Below are 24,180 nucleotides of genomic sequence, written 5' to 3'. Positions count from 1 at the left end.
TTCTTTGCTCGCGACCCATCGGTGCATGCTACCCAGTCAATACGAATTGTGATTCTAGTATCGTGGATTTAAAAATAGCCCGGATTCACTACTGATTATCACGATACTAACCTATTACACTTTCAATACGAATCTTGATAACTGTTTATAATATTGATAGTGTAATACCCTCCAATATCCTCCATGGCTGACGAGTAATATTAAGGGGAAGGGAAGGGATTAGTGATATTACATTATTAATACATATCGTGATTTTGGTATCGCGAATTTCAAAATAACCCAAATTTGGTACTGATTATCACGATACTGTTATATTACACTATCAATTCAGATCGTGATACGCATGGATCGCGTGATAATATTGATAATGTAGTATACCGACGGGTGAACAAAAATAAGCTACCTCTACCATTACAGCTGCAACTTTCTCTCCGATCTTGGAAATCCCTCAACACATCCACGCAACAATATTTAATATAAAAAATTTCATAGATATAGAACAACATACGTTTGTAGATAGGGCCTGATGCTCGAAAAATTGTCTCGTTTTTGAAGAGTGCACTCTCAGGTGGGTTTGGTGACTATTCCGCACAAAGCGATCTAACACACGTCACTAAAATTTCGATCACGGAACACCTGGCATCCGAAAATTCGGTCCATCAAGAGTTATAAACGAGAACTCGAGTGCGAAATATTCCTCATTCGCGATTTTCGTGATAACGATTGTCGTGTGCGTAATAATCCATTTACCCATAAATAAATATAATATTTCAAAAAAATATATTTTCTAAATTTAAAATAAATTATAGTATGATCTAACCGTTTATTATATTATGTGCTTGACTGTTTTAATATACATAAATTAAAACCTAATTTGTTTGTTATACCGAGGCTTTGTTGTAAATTGAATATGTATACATATGTATGTATGTTTTGCAAATAGTTCAATTTTTTTGTTTTCCACAGTATATTTCAAATTTTGTCACAAATCTGAAAACATTATACATACCTACCTAAAAATAGATCTGCAGTAAGTACATACATAAAAAATCCTTAGAATCTTCGAAATCATTTTTATAATACATATTTTAATGAAAGTTAATGATCGTATTATAAAGGATACTTAAATGAGCGTATTTCCCTGATTATAATTTGGAATATTTATATTCTTACTATATTGAAATCTATTACGTGAAGAATTTAATAAAGATGCGTCGAATTAAAAATCGGAATACAATCAAAGCTGACTAAAGGAAGTGAACGAACCACACTCTAAAAAGACTTGTTACATTTTTCATGTTTCATTTGTTTTAATTAATATTATATTCTTCTTTGTTATAAATTTTTTAAAAAAATATTTGTATTATCGTCATGGAGAAATCAATAATATGGAATCTTATGTTGCAGTGTTTTGGCCAAATATCAATTGTCATTGAGCTGTCGGTCGAAGTTTGACGTTCGACGATGGGATAGACAAATAAAACTGGGATCATAAAATCCATCAAGATGTTTGTATTTCTCGTTTTATTATGTGTGCACGAAAATATTAATTTATATTGTAATAATGAAATCGAAAAAAAAGTATTAATAATCAACTAAATATATAAAATCGAAATGTTAAAGATAAGATAACCGCTAATCATTTATTTATATCAATTTGAAAGGTCCAATTACGTCATACTGGCGATTAAAGACACCATTGCGAGGAATTCATAATGCATTTTTTTGTATTTTTCATTGTTTTTAGGTTTTTGTATAGTTGTAATAATACGCTAGATATAAAAAATGATGATTCATTTTTGAACACTTATGTTTCATAAACTAATAGCATTACAATGATATTGTAAAAAATTTTACAAAGTCCATTAAATTATATATTATATACTTTTTATAAAAATAGTACCGTTAATTAAGATTTTTCGGTGAAATATAATGCAATCAACTTTCCTTAAACACTACTATCGAAATCGAAAATTTAAAAGATTTATAACAATGGATGATAAAGGAAAATTCAAAATTTTCATTTGATTTTCAGGCATTCCGATGACGCGGGGCTTCAAGCCCCTTGGAACTATACAGCTCATGTCACATTGGAGGATTTGAAAATGGATAGTAATTTCATGTGGCTATTAATATCTTTGGTATGTTGTGTGTGTTGGGTTGTATACAGCACATATTACAATAGCCGTTTGCTGGGCTATATTGTGACAAGATTAATAAATAGATTTTTTTTTGAGGATGAAAATTTTAAAATAGGTATTAACATTAATTTTAATATGTGCATTATTTTGAAAATATCCACAGTACAATTAATATTTTGTTTTAGGATCTATTGCTATTAATGCCCTGTCTGGTAAAATTATGTTTCGAGATCTGGTTTATATAGACTATGATTTCACTGTCAGAGTTCAGGATGGTTATTTAATATTTAGATGGTGGAGGGCATATATTCCAAAAGACGTATCAGAAGGTAGAACAACATTTTTGAATTGTATCTCATTATTTTGAACAATTGGTAATTTAAATTTAAAATTTTCAGACTTATCACATTCTGATACGAGACTTTCTGTGATGTTAAATGGTTTTGAGCTTCATGTATATAATAGGTGCCAATTGTACAATGAACTGGAAAAAAAATTTGGTCTCGACTCGGCAATATTTCCCGAGAAAAATGATGAAATATCTTTATCTAATAAGGAGCATGCAATGAATTTGGCAAACGAGAGAGAAAGTGCCTCTGAACACAAAGTGCGAGCTGAGGCTGTAATGGCTCGCACATGGAGAGATCTTATTCCCGTGATAAAAGTCGATGTATGTTCCGGGCGTGTAGTTTTCGGTAATCGCTTAGTTCCAACAAGCCTGTCGATAAGTTTAGAAGAAGCCCACGTCGTTTACAGCACCAAACCTCCAGCTTCAAAGTTGGACTACCTCATGCATTTTGTAAAAGCGAAGGTTGATAATTGTCGAGTGATGCTCGTTCCAAGTCCTAATTATATTGGTATGGTTGATGATCCTCCAAGATATATGGGTGAAGGATTCGTCGTAATGAGTTCAAATTATATAGAGTTATATTTCTACATGGACGAACCTGGTATTGTACCTGATGAACCTGTTTTACTGCAACTTGTTAATGGTGACATTGTTGAATCAGCTCCACCTATATGGGGTATTGATATTAAATGTGGAAAAGGAACTGATTTTAGCTATGGACCATGGGCAGATCGGCAAAGAGATCATCTATTCAAATTTTTCTTTCCAACAGATTTTCAAAATTTGATCGTCACACCTCAACCAAAACCGGGTGATAGACGCCAAATGCAGTCTTTTGATATTAGATTATCAACCTTGAATGAAGCAACGATAGACATACTATTTTCTAAAAATAAAGAAACTAACGCCGTACATATAAATATTGGAGCAGGATCCTATTTAGAAGTGAATCTTCCATGGATTGTCTTACAAGACGGATATACGACTAAAGTAACAGGACAGCTATTGCACTTAGAAGCTACAACTAGTCTTCAATACCGTAGCTTAGCTGAAAGTGAAACCTTAGAATTTGCCATCAAATGTCACTATCCTGTAATATGGAATCAACATCAAGACTGGTCTCTAAGTTTCACTGGTTGCAAGGCGACTGCAAATCTTATTTACGCCCACAAAGGATTCTTTCAAGATTTGCTCGTAGATTGGTCTTCTAAAGCCAGGCCAGATATACTACATTTTGTTCCGTATACATGGAAAATATCGTTACTATTAAAAGATTTTGAACTTATAACTTTGTCAAATCAATACAACTGGATAGATTGCAGTTCTACGAATCAAGAAAATTGTCATGTCGCTTTCTGCGGCGATCTCTTCGATCTCTCTTTTGATTTACCTTTTGATGATTTTCTACCAACCATTGTTCCATTAAAAATTTGGATTCAAGGTGAAGGTGTAGATATGTCTCTGTATTTACCAGAAATAAACACCAGTAAAATAATACTTTTAGCATTGGAAAAAAATATGAGTTTGCCAACATCGAAGCCATTATCTAATTCAAGATGGCGTAAAAAATGTCTTACTTCGGCTGGTTGGGTAAATTGTTGGTCGGTTCCCATCGTTGCATTGAGTATAAAGTATACATATCATCCTGTTTCACCTTTAGGACCAGATCCCCAAGCTGATATAACAACACCAGAAAAAGAAGAAATTTTACTGTCACCGATGAGGATAGCTCGTTCAAGGAAGCAGCCACAAGTTCAATGGAGTAATAGTGGAACGAAGAAATACGATCCGAGCACAATGACACCAGATAAAGTAAACGTCGAACTTGAAATTGGACCTTCAGTTCTACTTTTATACGGTTCCCTTATATGGAATTTTATCAACCTGAAAGAGAACATTTTCGGAGAAGATCAAGTCTTCACCGACATGCAAAAGTCAACTGATAGTAGTCACTTTAATGAGTTTAGTTCTAAGTTGGCTGAAAAGCAAATGAGTAATAACAGTGTAGTTACGCCAATATGTGGAGAAGATTCCTCCGATAATATCAAAACAATATTTGATCCAAGAATGTATCGACCTTTGGAAGTTACAGTGTCGGTCATCTTACATGATATACAAGCTTATCTGATTAAAAATTGCAAAGACACTGATCAAACTTGTCCAATCGTACTCATCGAAAGATTCGGCTTTGAAATGAACAAAAAATACAAGGAAACTAAATTGCAGCTTCTGATTAGCCCTTCCATGCTTATTGTGCCTGATAATAATAATCACACACTGGCTAATTCAAACTTCCAACAGGGACATCTTATGTTGTCATCGTTGCAAATTAGAGGACATGCTATGTTCAGCGATGAGAATCGATCATTAGAAGAAGAAACCATGGAATACGCTTGGTTGCTTGAATTGCAGTTGGGTCAATTGACTGGAAGGTTAACTGTTCCTCAGTTTTTCTCACTCTTCAACTCTCTGGAAACGTTCATTCTTTTGGCGAACGACGCTGAGAATAAACTCACTTCACCAAAGACTAAGAAATTTTGTCACCATGGCGCTGACATCTTAGCTTGTAGCCATACAAATCTTGCAAATAAATATTATTGTCCTTCTAGCGAAGATATCAAGTATAGAATGACCAGAGTGGCTATCGATGCCATAGATATTCATATAATAGATAACGGCACTGCTTTACAGACTTGGATATCACCAATTAGATTATGCCTGTGTAATTTACATAATGATCATTTCAATTCGGGTATAACTGGTCTATTTCCTCATATGAAAATTACACAATATACATTTAACAATCATACTTCTAATCTGAAGAACACTGGCAGTATTAACAACAAGTCTAAAAGTTGTGACACAGACTTTTGGATTGAAGTTGGTAGTGTTTCTTTAGGACCGATATTATTAGAGGCAGCTACTTCGTTATCTTCTAAAGAACTCGGAACAAATCACGTTCAACATAAATTTCTCAAAGTACACGACGAGAAGACTAAACGGTTATGGTTTTTATGGCCGTCTGATGAAACAATGAATAAGAACAGCCAATGTGGTTGCCTTGGAGGCTGTGCATTCTTTGGCTCAAATAGAAACGGTCCAAACTTTTTGAAACCGACACGTATGGACATACAAGAAGGAATAAATGTGGCACTCTTTAACATACAAGATGCTAAAAGCGGTGAATATGGATACGGTCAAAGCTTACTGCACGAAGGATCGTTGGTTTTCCATACAGCTCCATACAACACGTTTGATATTTATCTGCAGAGTTCTCCACAGTTGTCTGTTAATTTATCGTCACCCCTTCCATTCTGTCAGCCGCATTCTATAGATCACAATAATCTAGCCAGGAGGTTTTCGTATACTTCTGTATATAAAGGATTGAACAGTACATCATCTAACAATAAAGCTGAAGTGCCATATGCTAGATTGGTCGACTCGGAAATTCAAGGCAATCCTAAACTCGATAGCGATTCGAAATTAAATAAAACTATATTGTCAATTCCTCAAATGGAAAGTAGTATGTCTGATTCTAAATTGGCTTTAAACGCTTTCCACAAGCAAGATATGAATAATGCACAATCATATGGTAAAGGCGTTAATGTTAAAGAAGTTAACCCTCAAAAGAATATTAATATATCAGAGTCGCACTATTCTCTCAACTGTAACATAGCTGACGATCATCACCAGAAGGAAGTTCAAAGGACTGTATCGATGAATAGTGGAAATCAATCAGAGTTGTTCTTTTCTGCCGAAGAAGAAATATCAACGAGCAGATCATCCAGTTTGAAAAACTCGCATCATGATAACAACATCTCATTTAGGACAGCTTCAGTACATGGGGACTATTTAGTTAATAAAAAATATAGCAATTCTTCGCTTGTAGAACCGGCGCATACTTTACCACATAGATCCATATTTTCGGAAAGAAATGCTCGAATCGAATCAGACGATAGCAATTCCTTATCATCTACTTCGTTCATATCTGCATTATCCTCTCAAGACGATATAACTTTACTAAATATGAATTCGAAATCGAACAGACCCATATGTGAATCATATTTACTGATGACAAGTTACATTTCTCAACTGCCCCACTTTAAATGTTTGAATTGGTTCCAATGCTCGCTACCTAACGGGACTGACGTTTTCTCTGTTCCATTATTGAAAAACGCTGGAGATGGAAAGTTAGTCTATTCTGGCAATAAGTACAACCCTAAATTTGAGATCAAAGCCGGAGAAGATAAAATAATTAAATTGATACCTCGAGCTGAGACTCATTCGAACAATCACGGTGAAGGTAGCGATAATGTATTCAGCAATATAAGCTCAGTTGGGCATTTCAATATACAAGGCAAAGTTCATCCTTATTCGCAAACGTGGTGGGAAGTTATCCAAGGAGTATCCGACGATCACGAGGCTAACCTCGAAGCAGGCTTTCAAGAGTTGAAAAGTCAAGGAAACAATCATACGGGGCTGATGATCAAATTTCGCGGATCGGTCGACGTTATGATAAGTCCTCTCTTGCTAGAAAGTTTGCAAAGGTTTGTAGAAACGCTCACACCTGTCGTTGCAAACATCCATCCGATCTCTATATTGAATCATTTGCATTTTGCATGCGCGCAGTCAGTAGAATCAGCCAATGTGCTGAAGCAAGAACAAAATTTGACCAATTGGATACAAACTCTTCATCAGAATAAAAACGGTGTTGAAAATTCCAAAGGCGATAAACTAAAAGCTGCAACGATTTCCCAAAATATGTACGAGGAAAATTTACAATCGCAAGTTAATTTCAATATATCGTTGCCGAAAGTAAACGTGATATCGTTGCAGTCTTCATTGATTGAAGATGGGGCCGAGACCTCGGCAATAGACAACGTCTATGATCTGACGTGTGTTTCTCTATTCGCAGTTTGCTTTGAAAATATAAACTTTAAATTTACAAGCAATAAGCAAACATTAGAAGTCATGCAGATGTATTATAGGCCGACGATTCGCGTTTTGAACCACAAGAAAACATTTGGCATTATGAAAGCTCCAAAAGGGTTCGCAGCACATAACGATAATGCTAATTATCAAGATAATAAAAAGGAAGTGGTTTATATAGAAACATCTCAGAAGAATTGTGAAGATACAAATATCACTCTGGATATAGGTATTGAATTGATAATGATAAAGAGCTGACTGAATTCAGGACATTCTTCTGTTCTAGAGTAACGTGTATAATGCAGCTCTAATTATTGTTGTACTTTTTAACACTCACCTTTTGGAAAGCAGAACGTTTTGAAACTTGTCAGTCAGTTCTATATCACTGCATATAAAGTGAAATAATCGCGATAGGTGGACATTGATTGAGAGCTAAAGCAGCCCTTCTTCTGGAGATGTTAAGAAAACATGATAAATTGGATTTAAGCTTTTAATTGTTCATATGACATTTGCTGTACCAAAATTAAACAAATGTAGTGGTTTAAGTTTAATTTAACATGTCGAGAAAAAGATCTGATATTAGCAAAGTCACTATCGCGACAGTTTAGTTTAATTTAGTTTAATTACCATTGAATTTAATTTAGGTAAAATTCATGCTCAACTTCGACGACTGCATAGTGAAGGTATGTCTTTAAAAGACGCAGTTATCACTAGTGTACCGGCATATCAATCTAAAGTGTTGTTCAAATGTGCCCGAGTGTCCGAAACCACTTTGAATAATGATTGCTTAGAAAAGAACCTTGTAAGTGTTAAATTCTAATCTTTCAAACGACATTTTGTTTCTGTATTTTTTCTAAATTTATGATTTTTTCAGGAAAACAGAACAAAACGAGAAGTCAACGATTCATCAACAGATGATATTGGCTATATCATGTTTGAGTGCGGATTAGAAGGTGTGTCTATTAAAATATCTAAGCATTCCCAATTCGATAAAACGGATCCTGGAAACGACGATAAGATGACCAATAAAACAGATAGCGATACATATTACGCCGATTCTATCCGCTCGTATGACGAGTGCAACACCAAAAACGAAAGAAGTTCTAAGATTCCAAAATCCTCTGTCATCGATGAGTTTTTCAAAAAAAAAGATTCATCGTCGTCGAAACCCAGTACGCCAAACTTAGGTTGTTCTAATGTAGATACGACAAATATAGAAGTGGAAACACTCCCTGATCCAAATATCAACGCTATGATGCCAAACAAAGATCCCGAGAAAGCGACGTCTTGCTTGATAGAACTGAAAACTGCGTGGTTCAACTTCGCCGCTCCGCCGAGAACTCCTATTACGAAAAAAATTGATTGTACTAGGTATTGATTCGAAGAACATATGTATATATCCCTGCTAAAATTATTTCAAAGGAAACGATTATATTGTTTTTATTAGGATGGATTTGAATTTACTAACAACAGCATCATCGGCGATAAATGCCTGGATGAATCCTTCAAACCGTCTCGGAATCAAAGTCGTAGCTTTATACAGAGCATATTATAGACGCATTACTGCTACTTGTGCGAGTTTAATGGCAGCTACTTTAGACTTTCCACAAATTCATTTAAAGGTATTATTGTGGGTATAAAGTGAAGATTGCCAAGATAATTGTTTAGCAATACGGCAACTCAATTTTACAGAAACATATCTCTGATAGTTTTAAACATTTTCAGAGTCGATACAGTCGTCAAACGCATATGGCTCAGGCTTTAAGAGAAGATCCTTCTTTGCAACTTTGTGCTGTTTTATTACGTTATATGCTTCAAGCTGATATTGATAGTATTCAATTGGATTTGTCTGAAAAACATCTCCCGTCTCTGTCGACCTTGCGAAGAGTAATTGTTTTTTTTAGTGTTTAGTGGTTTAATTATTTTATTGTTTAATTTTACGTTTTAATGTATTTTAAATAGGGAGTCGTAGTATTGAGTCGACAGTGGAAGAATGCTTTGTATACGCCGCTACTATTGGAGCACAACTATAAAACGAAAATGATGAAACCTCTAAATGTTACATTTACTTTGCCAGATCTAGTAGAGGTTTTACTACACATGGACTTAAGATAATTGGATCATTTTTGTTGAATTTTCGTGAATATTTTTTGTATTATTTTAGGATGCTTATGAAGAATTTCACGAAGAAGGAGAAGTTATGGATGAAAGTTCAACACTATTAAGTAATTTAATCACCGGAAGTAATAGTAACTATAAACTTACAATTCCAGGTATGAATTAAATATATTTTTTTTAATATAATAGTACTGGTCTATTTAAATACCTTCGTTATATTGCAGTTGCTTCACTAGGTCATATAGGGATAAATTCAGCAAGTCCTGTAGGACCTTCTTTTGCGTCTACAAGTCCTCCTTCTGGTATAATAAAAGCATATACAAAAGCATCTGGTTGCATTATCAGTAAATAATTTTACTAATTTGATTTTTAGTTACTAAAGGTGCACCACCTCCAAGTAGTCGTTCTAGTGCAGTTTTTACAAATTTACCATTTTCAATGCGGCCACTAAGTTTCAATGAGGATCCAGTTATGGGTGCGTTAATTTAAAGTTTTATATAAAGGTAAAAAAGTAAATTTTTATAAATAATAAATTTATCTAAAAGGTTACGATACGTTGAAAGATGATGGATTGGTCATTGGGTCAAATCCTTCCATTTATTCAAATGAAAGTCAAGATAAAAGTAAAAACGAATACAAAGCTCACGAAGATCTTTACAGTTGGATGGTAAAACAGGATAATGTAGTAAAGGTATAAAAAATGAATATATTGCTAAAGTAATTAGAATTTATAGGAAATTAATAATTGCATGTTTTCAGTCATCGTCAACAAAGCAAAATGAAAAACAATCGACTACTGGCAATGGTGAAACTATTCCCAATCCATCCGTTTCCCAATTCATATCTCAACCAAGTTTTTACCAATATACAATGCAGCATTCTCTCATGTTGTTGGATGCCCATTTGATTTTTAAACCGTTTTTATCGTCGCTAGGGTTGGCTTCACATCAAGTTAATCAAGGTACATGTTTTTCTTATACTTGAATGAATACATATACATATTTCGTTTATATTTATTTTATGTATGTACATATATTTATTTTAGGAACGAAAACAATGTCTTCTTTAGAATCGTTGGGATCTAACATGTCTCTCATTGCATGGATGGACACATTCCGAATTGATATTGTCGTAAGTGAATTCGGAAAAGCTGAAAAGAAAAAGAAACAATCATCTAATAAAAAATCTGGTAAATACTTTTTTGTACCATGTTATAGTATATAATTAAGTACTAACAAGGATATATTTAATTCAAATCAGGTAGTTTAATGGATTCATCGTTAGAAATGCCATCATTCTTGTGCGAAAAAGTCAGTTTAGATATTGACATAAAAAAGATCGCCGATTTGACCGTGAAGGATCTGATGCAGCATCAAAATGTGTTGTACATTTCTCGAGGACAATTAAAGAAGCATATTAGTACTAAATTGAATTTCAATTTAAGCGTTAGATACATTTCTCAACAGGTGTGTTTCATTTTATATACAGCTACTTATGTATTTACATATTTGAATATGAATCTTCACTGTTTATATTATGCTTACAGGTCAATATGCCATTGTTAAGACTTTTGCATCAAATAAGCAATATGTATCAAAACGTAAAAGATACCCAATGTGAATTAAGAGGTCAAACAAAAACGCCTCGCCTCAAAAGAAAATCTTCAGGTGGTTTTACGTTGTGTATAATTTTATAAATTGATATAATTTTATAGCTTGAAAATATTAATAAGTAATTCTGATTGTAGTCGCACATGAGCAACATTTAAAACAAGATGTTATCGTCAATGCTTCTGTACTGCCAAATCAAATGACCGCTTCTGGATCTCAAAGCTTTACGCAATTGCAAAATCAACAAAAGCCACAAACAAATATTGGTCGAAGTAGACCACAATCTTTCGCACAAAAATTAAGATCCACGGGGAAGACTGTAAAAGGAAAATTGGGTTAGTTGATTAAATCAAAATTGCGTGAAATTAACTTTTACCTAAAATCATGTATTATATTTCTAGGCTATAGTTTTTTGAATGAGGGTGCGCACACTCCGATGTATACAGATACCGATACTCCTATGACTATTATAGATTCTAATGTTGCTAGTACGCATTCACATGTCGATAAAGAGGATGTGTCATCGTTGGTTAATGATACCCAAGGAAAATTAACGCCGAGATGTTGGAGAACTTTGTATCATTTGTTGGACTTATATGCTACTATGCCCGATTCTAAAACAGTTACTCATAGGCTAGTTTTTATATAATGGTTTGTGAAAAAAAAAGAGTTTTATGTATTTTTAACGTGAAAATATCTATTATAGGCTTTCCATAGTACAAGATTCTGAAGGTAATAGGAGTAGTAAGCCGTCAACGCCGAGACCACCATCTAGAGATTATGTCAAAACTAATAACGATTTTGGAATAGCGATAATAGGAACAGTTCGAATACATCGATCAAGATTGTTGGCTTCTTTATCTGGCTTGAAGTTAGAGGCTGAAATGACGTCACTGCAATTGTCTTTGAATGCTTCTAAAATTTCGCAATGGTCTTTGAGTGGACATTTAGGCAGAACTATGATTGTTCTTTTAGAAGGAGCATCTCCGAATCAACAGTATGTTCTATTTATAAAAAAATATCTATTCACTATTTAGACGGCAAATCAATAAAAATATTTCTGACTGCTATGAAATTTTTTTTATAAATGTTTACAGAACAATTGTTCGTATAACTATTGGAAAATCGCAAGCTTTATACTCCTCTGACGGCAATCGGAAAGAGAGGAGTAATTCTGGATTACTAAGTATTGGTGCTATTCGTATGGATCTGCCGCAGCATCCTGTAGCTTTACATGGAATGATGACACGATCTAGCCGACAACTTTCTTCGACTCTTCAAGTATGTTCATATTATATTTTACAGTGAAAATTTTATTTGTTTTGAAATATACAATATTGTTGAGTGCTTGTAGGAATTAGGAGTGACTAGAACGTCCTCTCGAATATCTAAGCAGACTATAGACGAAACAGAATCACCGGAACACGTTTCAGTACCACCACCACGTCCTGCATCAGTGAGACGAATTTCATCTATGAAAAATATAAATAGGGCACTCTTACAACCGCTAGTGATGCAGTTTTCAATTGCTCTGCAAGTATGTAATTTAATTGTTTGTAAATGATTTTTTATGTATTTATTCACTTACTTTGTAATAAATTATTCATTGCAGAGTCTCAGTGTGACTGCAGCTCTTTTACCATCGCTGCAAGCCCAATATAAAATGGATAACGTTCATAGTAATGGAATCACAGGGTCTAAAGCCAAATTTACAATCGACCTTCCCCAACATTCGTTAAGTTTTGTTACCAAATTACAGGTCATTTAATGGTTGATTTTGGTTTAAAAAAAAGTGATTTTGTATAGTTTTAGTAATGTTTGTTTATTATACTAGGCTAGTGAAGCTAATCTTCCGAGCTCGGCTAGCATTGCTTTACCCGCTGTTCACGTCTCAGCTGAATATATTGCTGATGGTACTGGTGGAGTCCGTGGCGTATTAGGTACAATGCATCCTGGAACTGATAGTCCAATGGAAGGTGTAATTCTTAAGAGTGGATCGTATTTATCAGCTACTGCTGATATTGGGACTTTTGAACATTCGTTATCTACCGACTTGTTGAATCATCTTGTGTTCGTTCAAAAAGTTTTCATGAAAGTTTGTTTATTTTGATTTTTCTTTATAATGTTCAATTAAAGTTTATTTTTTTCGAGTATGTACATTAATTTCGTTTTAGGAAGTGAATGAAGTTGTACAAAAAGTCTATGGTGGTGAAAAACCAGTTCCTTTGTGGTCTGATGAATATGAAACTTCAACGATAGCAAATAGAGTACTTTTTTCATTGATTATTAGAATCAAAGTATGGAATGCTGTAATTTATTATTATCGAAATAGCAATTTTAATCATAGAATTACAAATGATAATTTTTAATTTAAAGAGAATACAATTGACGGCTACAACTCCTAGCAATTCCGCAGTACGCTTAGAAACTGGAACTGTAGAATTTCAACTGTCAAATCGTTTTGAAAATATTTCGCAAACTACTACTCCTCATAATATGAAACTGTTCGCTAAAGCTCAAGTGGATATAAACTTAAGCTTAGGACAGTTACTAAAAAATACTGTATTTGAAGAAGCCGAACCTGAGTTTCAACAATATGCGTTTTTCAAGACTAGAATTGGTATTAAAATATTCAGATTGAATATGCATGCTCAATATATTTATTACTAATTTGTATTACATTTTTAGCATTGCGTAACGCCTTCCAAGATGAAATGGTTTCTGGTGACGACAAAGAAGTCGTACTTATAACGCTCAAACGTCCATTGATTTACGTTCAACCAATGGCCATCGATAAAGCAATCCTTGTATGGTTGAATTATAAAAATGCTTATGAGTATTGGAATGAAAAGAGGGCAAATCTGAACAAGGAAGTGCTGAAAGCTACAATACAAGTGTTCGAAAAGGTGCAATTCAGCTCTCAATTAAGTACATTGCCAAATTTAAGTACACTGTTTTTGCAATTGACAGTAGAAGATATGGGTATCTGTTTACCGCTGAATCAACTGCCTTTGGTTAGTATAAGTTTGAAATTTCCACACTCCTTAGAAAGGTCGTAGATTTTATTATGTATTGAATGTTTCAGACGACGCTTTATCATCGAAGTATGTACGATTTGGAATCTAGAGGTGCTGTTGTTGTCACTCTAGAAAACACTAGTATATCTGCATGCAGTTCTGGTTCGCTCGTAAGTAAAGGTAGATTCGTCGGTTTATGCTTAAGGTTCGCTGAAGACTTTGAAACGTCCCTTGATGACTGGAAACCTGACATGGGCGATGCGTCAATAATGAATTTATGCAGTGTATCTGAAGGAACTTATGAAGTTTGCAGCAGGACGATAGCTGCCAAACAAAATAATGGTTTGACATTTTCATTTATTATATTGTTTTATTTGTTTCAAATGTATGATGAATATATGTTGTATTTTTATATGAATAGAAAATGCAAAATGGTTTTTGAACGTCTCATGGCAAATGGAAGGCGTTGATATACATTTGGATGTAAATGTAGGAAAACAATTGTCAGCTTTGGGACATACTTTAACTATGTTAACTGGTTTGTTTTTTATCTTGTCATTAGTCATAGTAAATAAAAATTTAGTATTTATTTGACTTTTATAGAAATGATCTCGTATTTGTTACAGGCTCCGAAGAAGAAGATCCTTTGAAAATGCATTATGATAGTGATGAATTTGACGAAACTAATATTAGTAGAGATTCACAGGTTTTATTTGTATATATATATATATTATTATTAATTTAAATATAAGTTTCATGTATGTACTAGTAAATTATTATATTTTTTAGGAGAGCATTATACAGCGCTCGTCTAGAAAATGGTCTGATAATTTACCAGCATTCGTATTTGACACATCATTAGATGCAAAAAAACGTTCTAAACTCATTGAAAAAGAAATGAATGAACAAGCCAAAACTATAAACGATTTGCAAATGCTTGGAGCAAGCTATGGAACTATAGAGCAAGAGATGAAAAAGCTGCATGAATTAGAAGCATTATTATTCAAAGATTTCAGAAGGTATTTAAATACATATGTATATTAAATATTTTTAATGTAAATTTGAATCGTATTTGAAATAATAGAACTAAAATGCATCGTTATTAGGGATATGATTCAAAAGCTTCGCCGACAAAGCGTTAAAGCCACTTCCATGACGAAGAATAAACTAGGCTTAGGTTCCAATAGATCGCGTTCATTCGTTGTGCCGAGTCCTACTTTGGAAGATCAGGGCGATAATGGAAGGTATGTTTGATTATAATTATGTTTGCCTGCAAAGTTAAGCGTATTCAATATCTAATATTTTCAGTTGCGACAGTACTATAGTCGCTAGTTTATCTTCTAAAGATGGAAGAGGCTCGGAAGAGACTCTCATACCTCAAGGCGATCTGGACGGCCACGTTTCAATATTAGATTCAGATATTCACACACTGGAGGAAGAAAATTGGAGCTCTGTCGAAAATTCACCTCATCCTGGTCTGTCAAGAACGTCTTCGTTGAGAGATAGGACAGGTCAGACGTACAGAAGAATCGTTACTTTCAATCCATCAATAACAAGACAATCGTCACTTCCTAACGGTGGAACTGCAACTTCATCCATAACCAGCGACGATATAGATTTACAGAGAGTCGACAGTTGGGCAAGTCACATAGACGTTCAAGGTGAGACCATTCAACTCAGAAGAAAACCGATTCAAAGCTTACCACCATTGGATGGATCATCGATTTCAAGCACAAAAAAGAATCTAGATCCGAATATTGACTTTGAATTGGATGTGAAAGTACTTATAAAGAGTGGGAAATGCGTTTTACACACTAAGGATCCTGTCAGGGACGAAGAAGCCAAAATGTATGTATAATTATAAATAAAATTTATTATAAGTAAAATATTATTTGATAATTATTTTCATTCATAGGAATAGCTCACGAATTCGTAAAGAAAGATCAGCATCTGGAGGTTTAGTTGAATTGAGCAACAATTTACAACCAGGCAACCATACTCCGTCAAGTCCATCTATGTCTCGAAAGCATAATAAACCTAATCAATCACAACACTCTGCATATAGTGCATTCCAAATGCATCATTCACAAACACATCATTCCCGAAATCAATACCATCTTATTGATCTGACTATATTCCACGTACCAGGCTTGGATGTAAAGGTGTGTTAATATTTTATTTTTATATATAATATATAATACACTTGTAGATAAACATTGATCTACCGTTAGTATTGAAAGTATTTCACTTAAATAGATATTTTATACATATAAAATGACGTCACATGACGGCATTGGTAAAATTGTAGAAATAATATGTAAAATCATCGAAATTAAAATTGTATTAATATGTATGTATAACTTTTAGGTACATTACGAATCTAAAACAGTTCAAGACGAAATTGCTTCACCCCAACCGTCGACGAAACTAAACCAAAGTCAATCCAAAAAAGGTGGTATAAAAAAAGCGTCACTTTTTGCTTGGATGACTCTTCAAAGTATTCCAGAAGAAACTATCATAAGTCCACATATATTAGAATTTTTAGAACAAACGTTAGAACCTATTCCTACAAAGTCATCCGTCGGAGGTATACATTTATTAAATACAAAAATACTTTTTGTATGCTTATAATATGTACTGAATTATTTTTTGTGAATTTTATAGATGCTGTTAATTCTATGTTTAATACTGAAAAAGACGACAACGGTGAAGGCACTTCGTATGGTCAATACGTTTACGCTTCATTTCCCGTGGATGTTATCGTTTATTTCCACATGCAGCCGTCGACTTTCAGATTTTCTTGTTTACCCGTTTCTAGAGTAGAATGTATGTTACAGCTTCCTTCATTAGGAATCGTTTTCAGCTCGAAACGACCTCAACAAGAGTAAGTATTTATCGGTGTCACGACAAGTCGTTCACCGACAACTATTTTATGTTTGTGAATGAATATCTGTGATCGAAATATCCGTGAACGAAATATCGGCTAATGAACCATCTGGCAACGAAATATCTCTGAAACAAAGGTCATGAACGAACAGTCGTGAGTGGTTTGTCGTGAACGCAGTGGCGGTTTATCATACATTGAAAATAAGCGCGCGCTTGGGGTCCCCAAAATGGGCCTTTGCTACCAAGATTTACAACTTACAAATTATTATCATTGTCCGCAATACTTTCGTAAGCCAAGAATAAATGAAATTAATACCTATTTTATGTAATATTTTACATTTCAAAGACTTAGTGTTTCAAGTACTTACATATAGTAAATAAATAAAAAAATATATGGTTTTGTAAAATCCTAATACCATATACTGAAAAGCATGGTAAAAACGATGATAGCATTTGTTTTACTGAAGTGGGGGCCTCAAATTTCAAATGCACCTGGGGCCCCCCATTTACTTGATCCGCCACTGCGTGAACGAAGCGTCAGTGAACGAACGGCTGTGAGCGAGTTGTCAGTGAACGACTTGTCGTGTAATCGTATTTATCAATATATACATATTTATATTTGTTTTTATCAATACTTAATTTAATTTTTCTTCAGCGATATGAACCACAGTGGAGTCGCTATGGGAGGCTTGAGTGTGACTGGTTGTTTAGCCGACTTTTCGGTGTACATTTTCCATCCTTACGGTGGTAAAAAGCCTGGAATAAAAGAAGCCCAATGGTCACCTTTGTCAGACAGTGAACGCAAAGATTCTCTGAGTATAAATGTTGAATTTGTTAAGTTTCACTTGTCGAGATCTAGAAAGTTGGATTATCAAACTGATCCAGATCAATCGACTGCTGTCGTACGATTTTCAAGTGAGTATATTAATTTATTTTTTATTAATTGTATCATATCTATGGATTGAATACATTTATTGTGCTTATTTTCAGCTATTATCGATATTGGATCAGCTTCGTTTAAGTATGACATGAGAAGATTGACTGAAATTCTTGCGTTTCCAAAAGCTTGGTATCGGCGTACAATAGTCAGACGGTTGTTTTTGGGAGACATTAGCTTGAGCGCACCTTCAGAATCTGAAAGGTTAAATTTAAACGTTATTTAATAATACACTTTGTATGATTTACCAGTTTATATAATGTACATGTATTTTATAGCTCTCAGGGGAAATCTTCAGTGTCTCCAGTTATTACTCATCGTGATAAATCTAAACATAGCGTCATTCATCCAAAAATTAAAGGTATATTTAATCTCAGTAAAAGTCTTAGTTTATGTTTATCAGACCGAATCATAAAGAAAATAAAACTCTTTCTATCATATGATTGCAAATAATAAGATAAAAATTGACGCAATTATATATTAAGCTATTATTTTTCAATCTGACCAGATGAGTAGACCTGCCTTACTGTTATCACAATGATTTTTTGTTTGTCTTGCAAATGTATAATATATAAACATCAGTGGAATTATTTATTAGATGGTCGTGGAAGCAGTTTAGAAACTACACAATCAAGTTCAACTGAATCTCCGACGGCTGCTTGGGAAACTTTGGTTCTATTTGCATTCAATTTCACTAAATTAAATGTACACATGAATATGGGAAACGTCATGGGCAATGTGACGTACGTATAAATCAAAATTTTACATATAATCTTAATTTAAGTTGGTCTGTTGATTTTACAAAAAAACAATTGAAATTGCAGATGGTTGAGTAGAGATTTCCATTCCATGGGACGCTTGAACATTGGCAGTACTGGTCATCGTAATATGTGTGTCGGAGTAGGACTCGGCAGTAGTTCTTTGGATGCTAAAGGCGGTATTGTCGGTGGAACGATCTGTCTATCAACCATTGACACGTTTGGTAATTAATTGAACATTGGCATTGAACTTACATATTTAGAAGATGTAATATTATATTTAAACTTTCTAAACAGTTCATATCATCGAAGAACCTGGTTCAAATCCCAGTCACAACTGTGGATTGAGTCTCAACGCTTTGGAACTTAGATTAGATTACATGGGCACATCTATGCTGATGGCCCGAGTGAGCAATTTGAGTGTGGCTCTTAAAGACGAATGGATGGCACATATAATGCAGAATCATCCTCATCATATGTCCACGAACAGGTGAAACTTTACTCAATGCAAAATTGTATGCATGTGTGTATTTGAATTTGTATTGATTTGTGGTTGTTATTTCAGGCCAGCAATTATTCTAGTACACGGTACGTTAAAATGGCAACAGTTGCAACTGTTAATAAGTCGTAGCACTACTCCAGATCTTATAAAGATGCAGCTGAAATTGGAGGAATTCTTTACCCAACAATTCAAAAGTAGCAAACGCGTGTTCAGTAACTTATACACTTCCTATTCTTCAAATGCTAATAATGCGAACAAGTCTACAAAGCCAAATAAAAAAGACGGTTTGTTTCTTATATGTATTTATTTTAAAATATAATGCAAGTATTATTAGCTAACGTTTGGACGACATTAATTTTCAGGTGAAACCTCTGAATCGCGTCATAACTCTCATTGGCAAAAAGTTCTTTATTTGATTTCTGGCTTGCAATTGTCTTCCCTTCCGTCATCGTTGCCTAGAAATGGTTTGTTTATTGTACACACATATGTAATGTGTATTATCTTGTATGTATAATAAAGTATTTAATTTATTTGTAATCATCAGGTACTGTATTAGGCGGAACGATGGAATTGCAGGGAGCCCACATTTCACTGGGTTGTTTCCATGGTATCAATTTCAAATCTAAATCTTGGGCTTTGTTCAGTCTCAAGGATACATTTATAAGTTTCGCAACGGAAGTACAGCAAGTACCGGTAGATGACAGTGAGTATCGATTACTTTGTGCTATCCAAATCCATTTTAACGTTTATTTTAATATATGCGTGTCGTTTCAACAGAAGTAGAAGTCCACATAGTACAAAGTTTGACGGGAAGTTTAGGCGCTACGAGTACAGCTACCGTTCAACACGATTCCATGGCCACGGTGTGTCGTATGAGTCGCAATATGATATTCCCTCCTCAGTTTAAAACCTTGAAGGAGTGGTTCCATTACGCTTTCTTCAATAGCGATATTGATGCCGTCGAATGCTTCCCTTCTTTGGAGAGAGACGGGGGATCGTTGGAGAGAGATAGAGAGAGGCCACAAAGGAATGCGGCAAATTTAAATCCCAAATTAATCGACCCTCATCATACTAGAGAAGTTATATTTTCACTTCCTTCTCTACAGTTGCATCTTAAAACCCATCATTTGCAACAGTCGAAATTTTCCAGTAATTCGGGTAATAATATATATGTTTAAATTCAAATTCGTTACAAAATAATGAGGATTCTAATTTGTTTTACTATTACAGACGAAAAAACCATCGTAGAATGCAGTTTTATTACTGAATTTGAAGATCATATATTTGTGACAGTCGATGCCGAAGCTTTCTTCTTTTTGCACGATTTAATATCTTCTTATATCAAAGAAAAAGAAAGAACTGTATGCATATCAAATGAATTTGTGTTTAAGTATTCATTTTTGTTATGATTTCATTTGAAAATTTTCGCTTTTGATACAGATGTCGAATTCGAGCGGTGCTGGACGATCTCAATCGCCTGATGCTAGTAACCTGTCTTCTGCCAGCACATCCAAATCCGACGCGGAAACTAGTCAAAATCCAAAGAAAACATTAGAGACTTCTCTGCTCCACGCGAAAGGTGGCACAGTCAGAATAAACACTTACGATAAAGACTGGCGAGTGTATCATTGCAAAACTTGGCATTTAGAGCCGACTGTTCGGTAATTATATTAAATATTTTAATTAAATAATCTGTGCATTTCGTTTTTATTCGTAATTAATGTTTAATTTTTTCAGATTGTTATCATGGGGGGGTAAATCTATCGAGCCATATGGTGTTGATTATATTTTACAGAAGCTCGGTTTCAGTCACGCTCGGACTACGATACCCAAGTGGTTACAGCGCGGAGCTTTGGATCCTTTAGACAAATTATTAGCTATTATATTATTAAGACTTGCAGCTATAATCCCGCAAAAGCAAATTTAATGTTAAAAGAAAGCATGTTATTTTTAATTTCACGAGAAAGTATTCGTTATTGTTAAGTATTGTATGTCATATTTGGGAACATAGCTTTATCTAATATAAAAATATTTTTAATATAAAATAGCAATTTTTGATTACAACCGAGTACTTATAAAATATCAAATTTTGTTTTTGTATTATATAAATTTGTTGGTGTATATAAATGGTTACCTTTCGATTTTATATTCTTATTTTATCTTATGCATGAAGTAGGAATAAAATGAAATCGTTAAATTTCTTTTAGTATGTATTGTATTTAAAACACATATTTTATAATATACATATACCTACTATAATTTATTTATATGTAATATATAACAAACTACAATATTTTCTTTTATTTTTTTCTGTTACCTCCAGCTAATATTGTTGCCATGCGTATAAATATATTTACCGTATCCATATAAATCGACATTGCTCTGCAACAATTAATACCATATTATTTAATATGAAAATCATTTTGATTGATATTGAACGCTTAAAAAATCATATATAATTACGCATTGATTGGATCGAAAGGTCTGTATCCATATGTTGGGTGCTGTTCAGCCTTAGTGATAATGCGTTGAGTGTCATAAACCAAGAAACCTCCAAAAATAATCAATCCACCATAGAGAGCGATGGAATATAAACCTGTGTATGACAATTTAAAATAATAAAACATACATATGTGTAATTAAATTTATAAATTTAATATAATCAGAACCTGCTCCGAGGGCAGTTGTAGGTGGCAGGAACATTCCAGCGACTGACGATGCAAACACCACACCCAAACCCATACCCAACGGAGCGCCCATGCTGAGGAATTCACCGGATGGTGCACAAATGGCGATCGTACTCAAACCGCCAACGATTCCAGCTGTATACCTGGAATTTTATTAAAAATTTAGATGGCAGGTCTTTTTTGACGTGAAAATCAGATGCTAGAACTTGAGGATCTGGGGAAGTGTCCCAGGGACCAATTACAAAGCGTCGTTAATGTCGTTTTATAGGCCTTAGAAAGTCTAACAAGAATATTTATGAGCCGTTATATTTGAAAGTGGCATAAGTTCACTTATCTTAATTTTGAAAATACTCCGCAAAACATTAAATATAAGGTTTTGCGTTTAACAATACTTAAAAAAATACTGCAATAAGTTTATTCTGCTTTTTCGAGATTCTGGACATACCGAATTAAAAGAAGTGATAACAATTTGTGAATTATGTGAGTCAAACAGAAGTTCAATTTTTGGATCTAAAAATTGAACTTCAAGCAACTGCAAGCATGTCTAACATTCGGATGGACATGTATATGTATGCGAGTCTTAAGATATAGTCTCAACTGCATGATGTAACAGTCTAATATGCATATACAAGAATAAATACCATGCAGCCCTGACGAGGATGGGTCCACCGAGGAAACATATCGGCGCCAACAGACCGCCGAGAACACCCGAATGCACAATCCAAGCTAATTGTTTTTTGCCAAAGCCTGGTTCATAATCGATGCTTCTCATCACGGTACCCGTTCCAATTAAAAGCGCTATTGAACCTACAAGAGCCTATAAAATGTAATTAACGATTAGTAATTATATTACGATTGAAAATAACATATTTGTATTGAGATTCACATGAAGACTTTACCATCCAACCAGTCTTAGAGACAAGATTCATCAATACGGGTGTACGGAATATAGCCATGGCGGATCCAGCAGTTAATACAATTGAGCTTCCAAAATACATGTAAGTGTCCTTGATACGATCTTTGACGTATTGCGGCCATAAGCTGTAATATAAAAAAAAAAAAACAGATAAGGTATTGAAAGGAAATATTATGTAACTTTTAAATATGTTTCAATATTAATATTTCCATTCAAATTTTAAGATTATATTTCAAAAAATTTTAATTTTACTTAATAGTGAGTATTCATTTTTTTTAATCAGCATTATTTTGTCATGAAAGTATGTATGTAGTGTCCCAGAAAATGTGATTTTACAGTGATTTTTTATGAGTTAGTAGAATAGGGGATAGGAATAAAAGGATCGATTTTTGGGGAAGGAATATTAATTGGGTGGTGCTGATTCTTATATAGAATCATTTCTACAAATAATTACCAGAGATTTTAGGAACAGTGTAGGAATACTTGAATTAACTAGTCAAATTCTTTGCATAGAGTAATCCTATCAATTGAAATTTACTCACTGGGAGTTTTCCAAGGCGCCAGGTTTCGACGAAAGTCCTAGACCATAATAGCATAAGGTGCCCATTCCTATAGCAGAGGCTCCTGCAAGAGCGCCTCTTCCAATTCCAAACGCTATGAACAATAGTAAAAATGAACCAAATAAACAAGGCATTCACTTTTAAATGTACATATAGAGCGAGCGTCTACCGTTCGGTCCGGCTGGAGCCATGGCCCGCTCCCATAGGGTGGGTCCCGTGCGAGTGGAGTTGAAGGGGCGCGTATTTCTAGCGGTGCGTCCAGCGCCGCGCACAGCCTGGACCTGCACTTGTGAAAATGCGGGCCCGGGAGAAGCTGGCAGAAGCAGCCCTCGCCCCAGGGCGGCATAGCCCTGCTTCACGCACAATCTCGATAACATGGCGTCGTTCGTCCGTAGACGTCGTTTAAGTTTTAAGGATCAATTTCAAGCGGTTGCGTCAGGCCACCAGCTAGAACGTTCTGCTGCGCGACTGTCACCCCAATGACAAACGCCCGAACACCGCAAATTTCGGCCAAAACTAACTCATTATTGATTTAATACACTTCTGTAATTTGTTCCATCGTTATAATATAAAACAGTTGAATAAAGTTTTGTTATGGAATTATTTTATTTGAATATTATATTTACACATGAATAATATTTAAAATATAAAAATTCAACTCCTGTATACCTACATATATGTAAGTCATCATCATTTTGGCCACATTAAGGTCTGTTCACACATAACAGCACTACACGTTTTCAGCACTGCATGACTCCGTTTCAAATATG

The 24,180-nt window shown here is 34.4% G+C and overlaps 2 protein-coding genes across 2 annotated transcripts; one reads left to right on the top strand and one right to left on the bottom strand.

Annotated features, from left to right (window-relative positions):
* Nucleotides 1–1,390: 1,390 nt before the first annotated feature.
* tweek (transmembrane protein KIAA1109 homolog tweek) lies at nt 1,391–21,536 on the top strand. The gene is made up of 49 exons (XM_077439945.1): nt 1,391–1,508; nt 2,036–2,256; nt 2,327–2,470; nt 2,540–7,648; nt 8,064–8,221; nt 8,294–8,790; nt 8,867–9,041; nt 9,112–9,306; nt 9,382–9,507; nt 9,584–9,692; nt 9,762–9,839; nt 9,911–10,012; nt 10,083–10,228; nt 10,297–10,498; nt 10,583–10,726; nt 10,798–11,003; nt 11,084–11,204; nt 11,285–11,482; nt 11,549–11,780; nt 11,854–12,144; nt 12,245–12,428; nt 12,502–12,684; nt 12,760–12,906; nt 12,982–13,242; nt 13,322–13,444; nt 13,524–13,767; nt 13,836–14,161; nt 14,233–14,506; nt 14,586–14,702; nt 14,791–14,870; nt 14,954–15,183; nt 15,271–15,408; nt 15,473–16,012; nt 16,080–16,326; nt 16,532–16,751; nt 16,829–17,048; nt 17,706–17,965; nt 18,041–18,191; nt 18,266–18,348; nt 18,586–18,730; nt 18,812–18,969; nt 19,043–19,235; nt 19,311–19,531; nt 19,610–19,711; nt 19,792–19,950; nt 20,025–20,405; nt 20,478–20,608; nt 20,688–20,908; nt 20,985–21,536. Coding segments are annotated over exons 1-49 (14,385 nt in total). The 5' UTR covers nt 1,391–1,506; the 3' UTR covers nt 21,175–21,536.
* On the bottom strand, nt 21,443–23,933 carry LOC143918192 (growth hormone-inducible transmembrane protein). The gene is made up of 7 exons (XM_077439947.1): nt 23,580–23,933; nt 23,393–23,504; nt 22,834–22,975; nt 22,576–22,751; nt 21,917–22,077; nt 21,711–21,843; nt 21,443–21,629 (listed from the first exon to the last, which is right to left on the bottom strand). Exons 1-7 carry the CDS (start codon nt 23,785–23,787, stop codon nt 21,548–21,550), a joined length of 1,014 nt encoding a protein of 337 aa, XP_077296073.1. The 5' UTR covers nt 23,788–23,933; the 3' UTR covers nt 21,443–21,547.
* Nucleotides 23,934–24,180: the final 247 nt, after the last annotated feature.

This window comes from Arctopsyche grandis, chromosome 10 (genome assembly GCF_051622035.1).
Source record: "Arctopsyche grandis isolate Sample6627 chromosome 10, ASM5162203v2, whole genome shotgun sequence".
NCBI classification, from domain to species: domain Eukaryota; kingdom Metazoa; phylum Arthropoda; class Insecta; order Trichoptera; family Hydropsychidae; genus Arctopsyche; species Arctopsyche grandis.
This window is presented reverse-complemented; position numbering and strand designations above follow the sequence as displayed.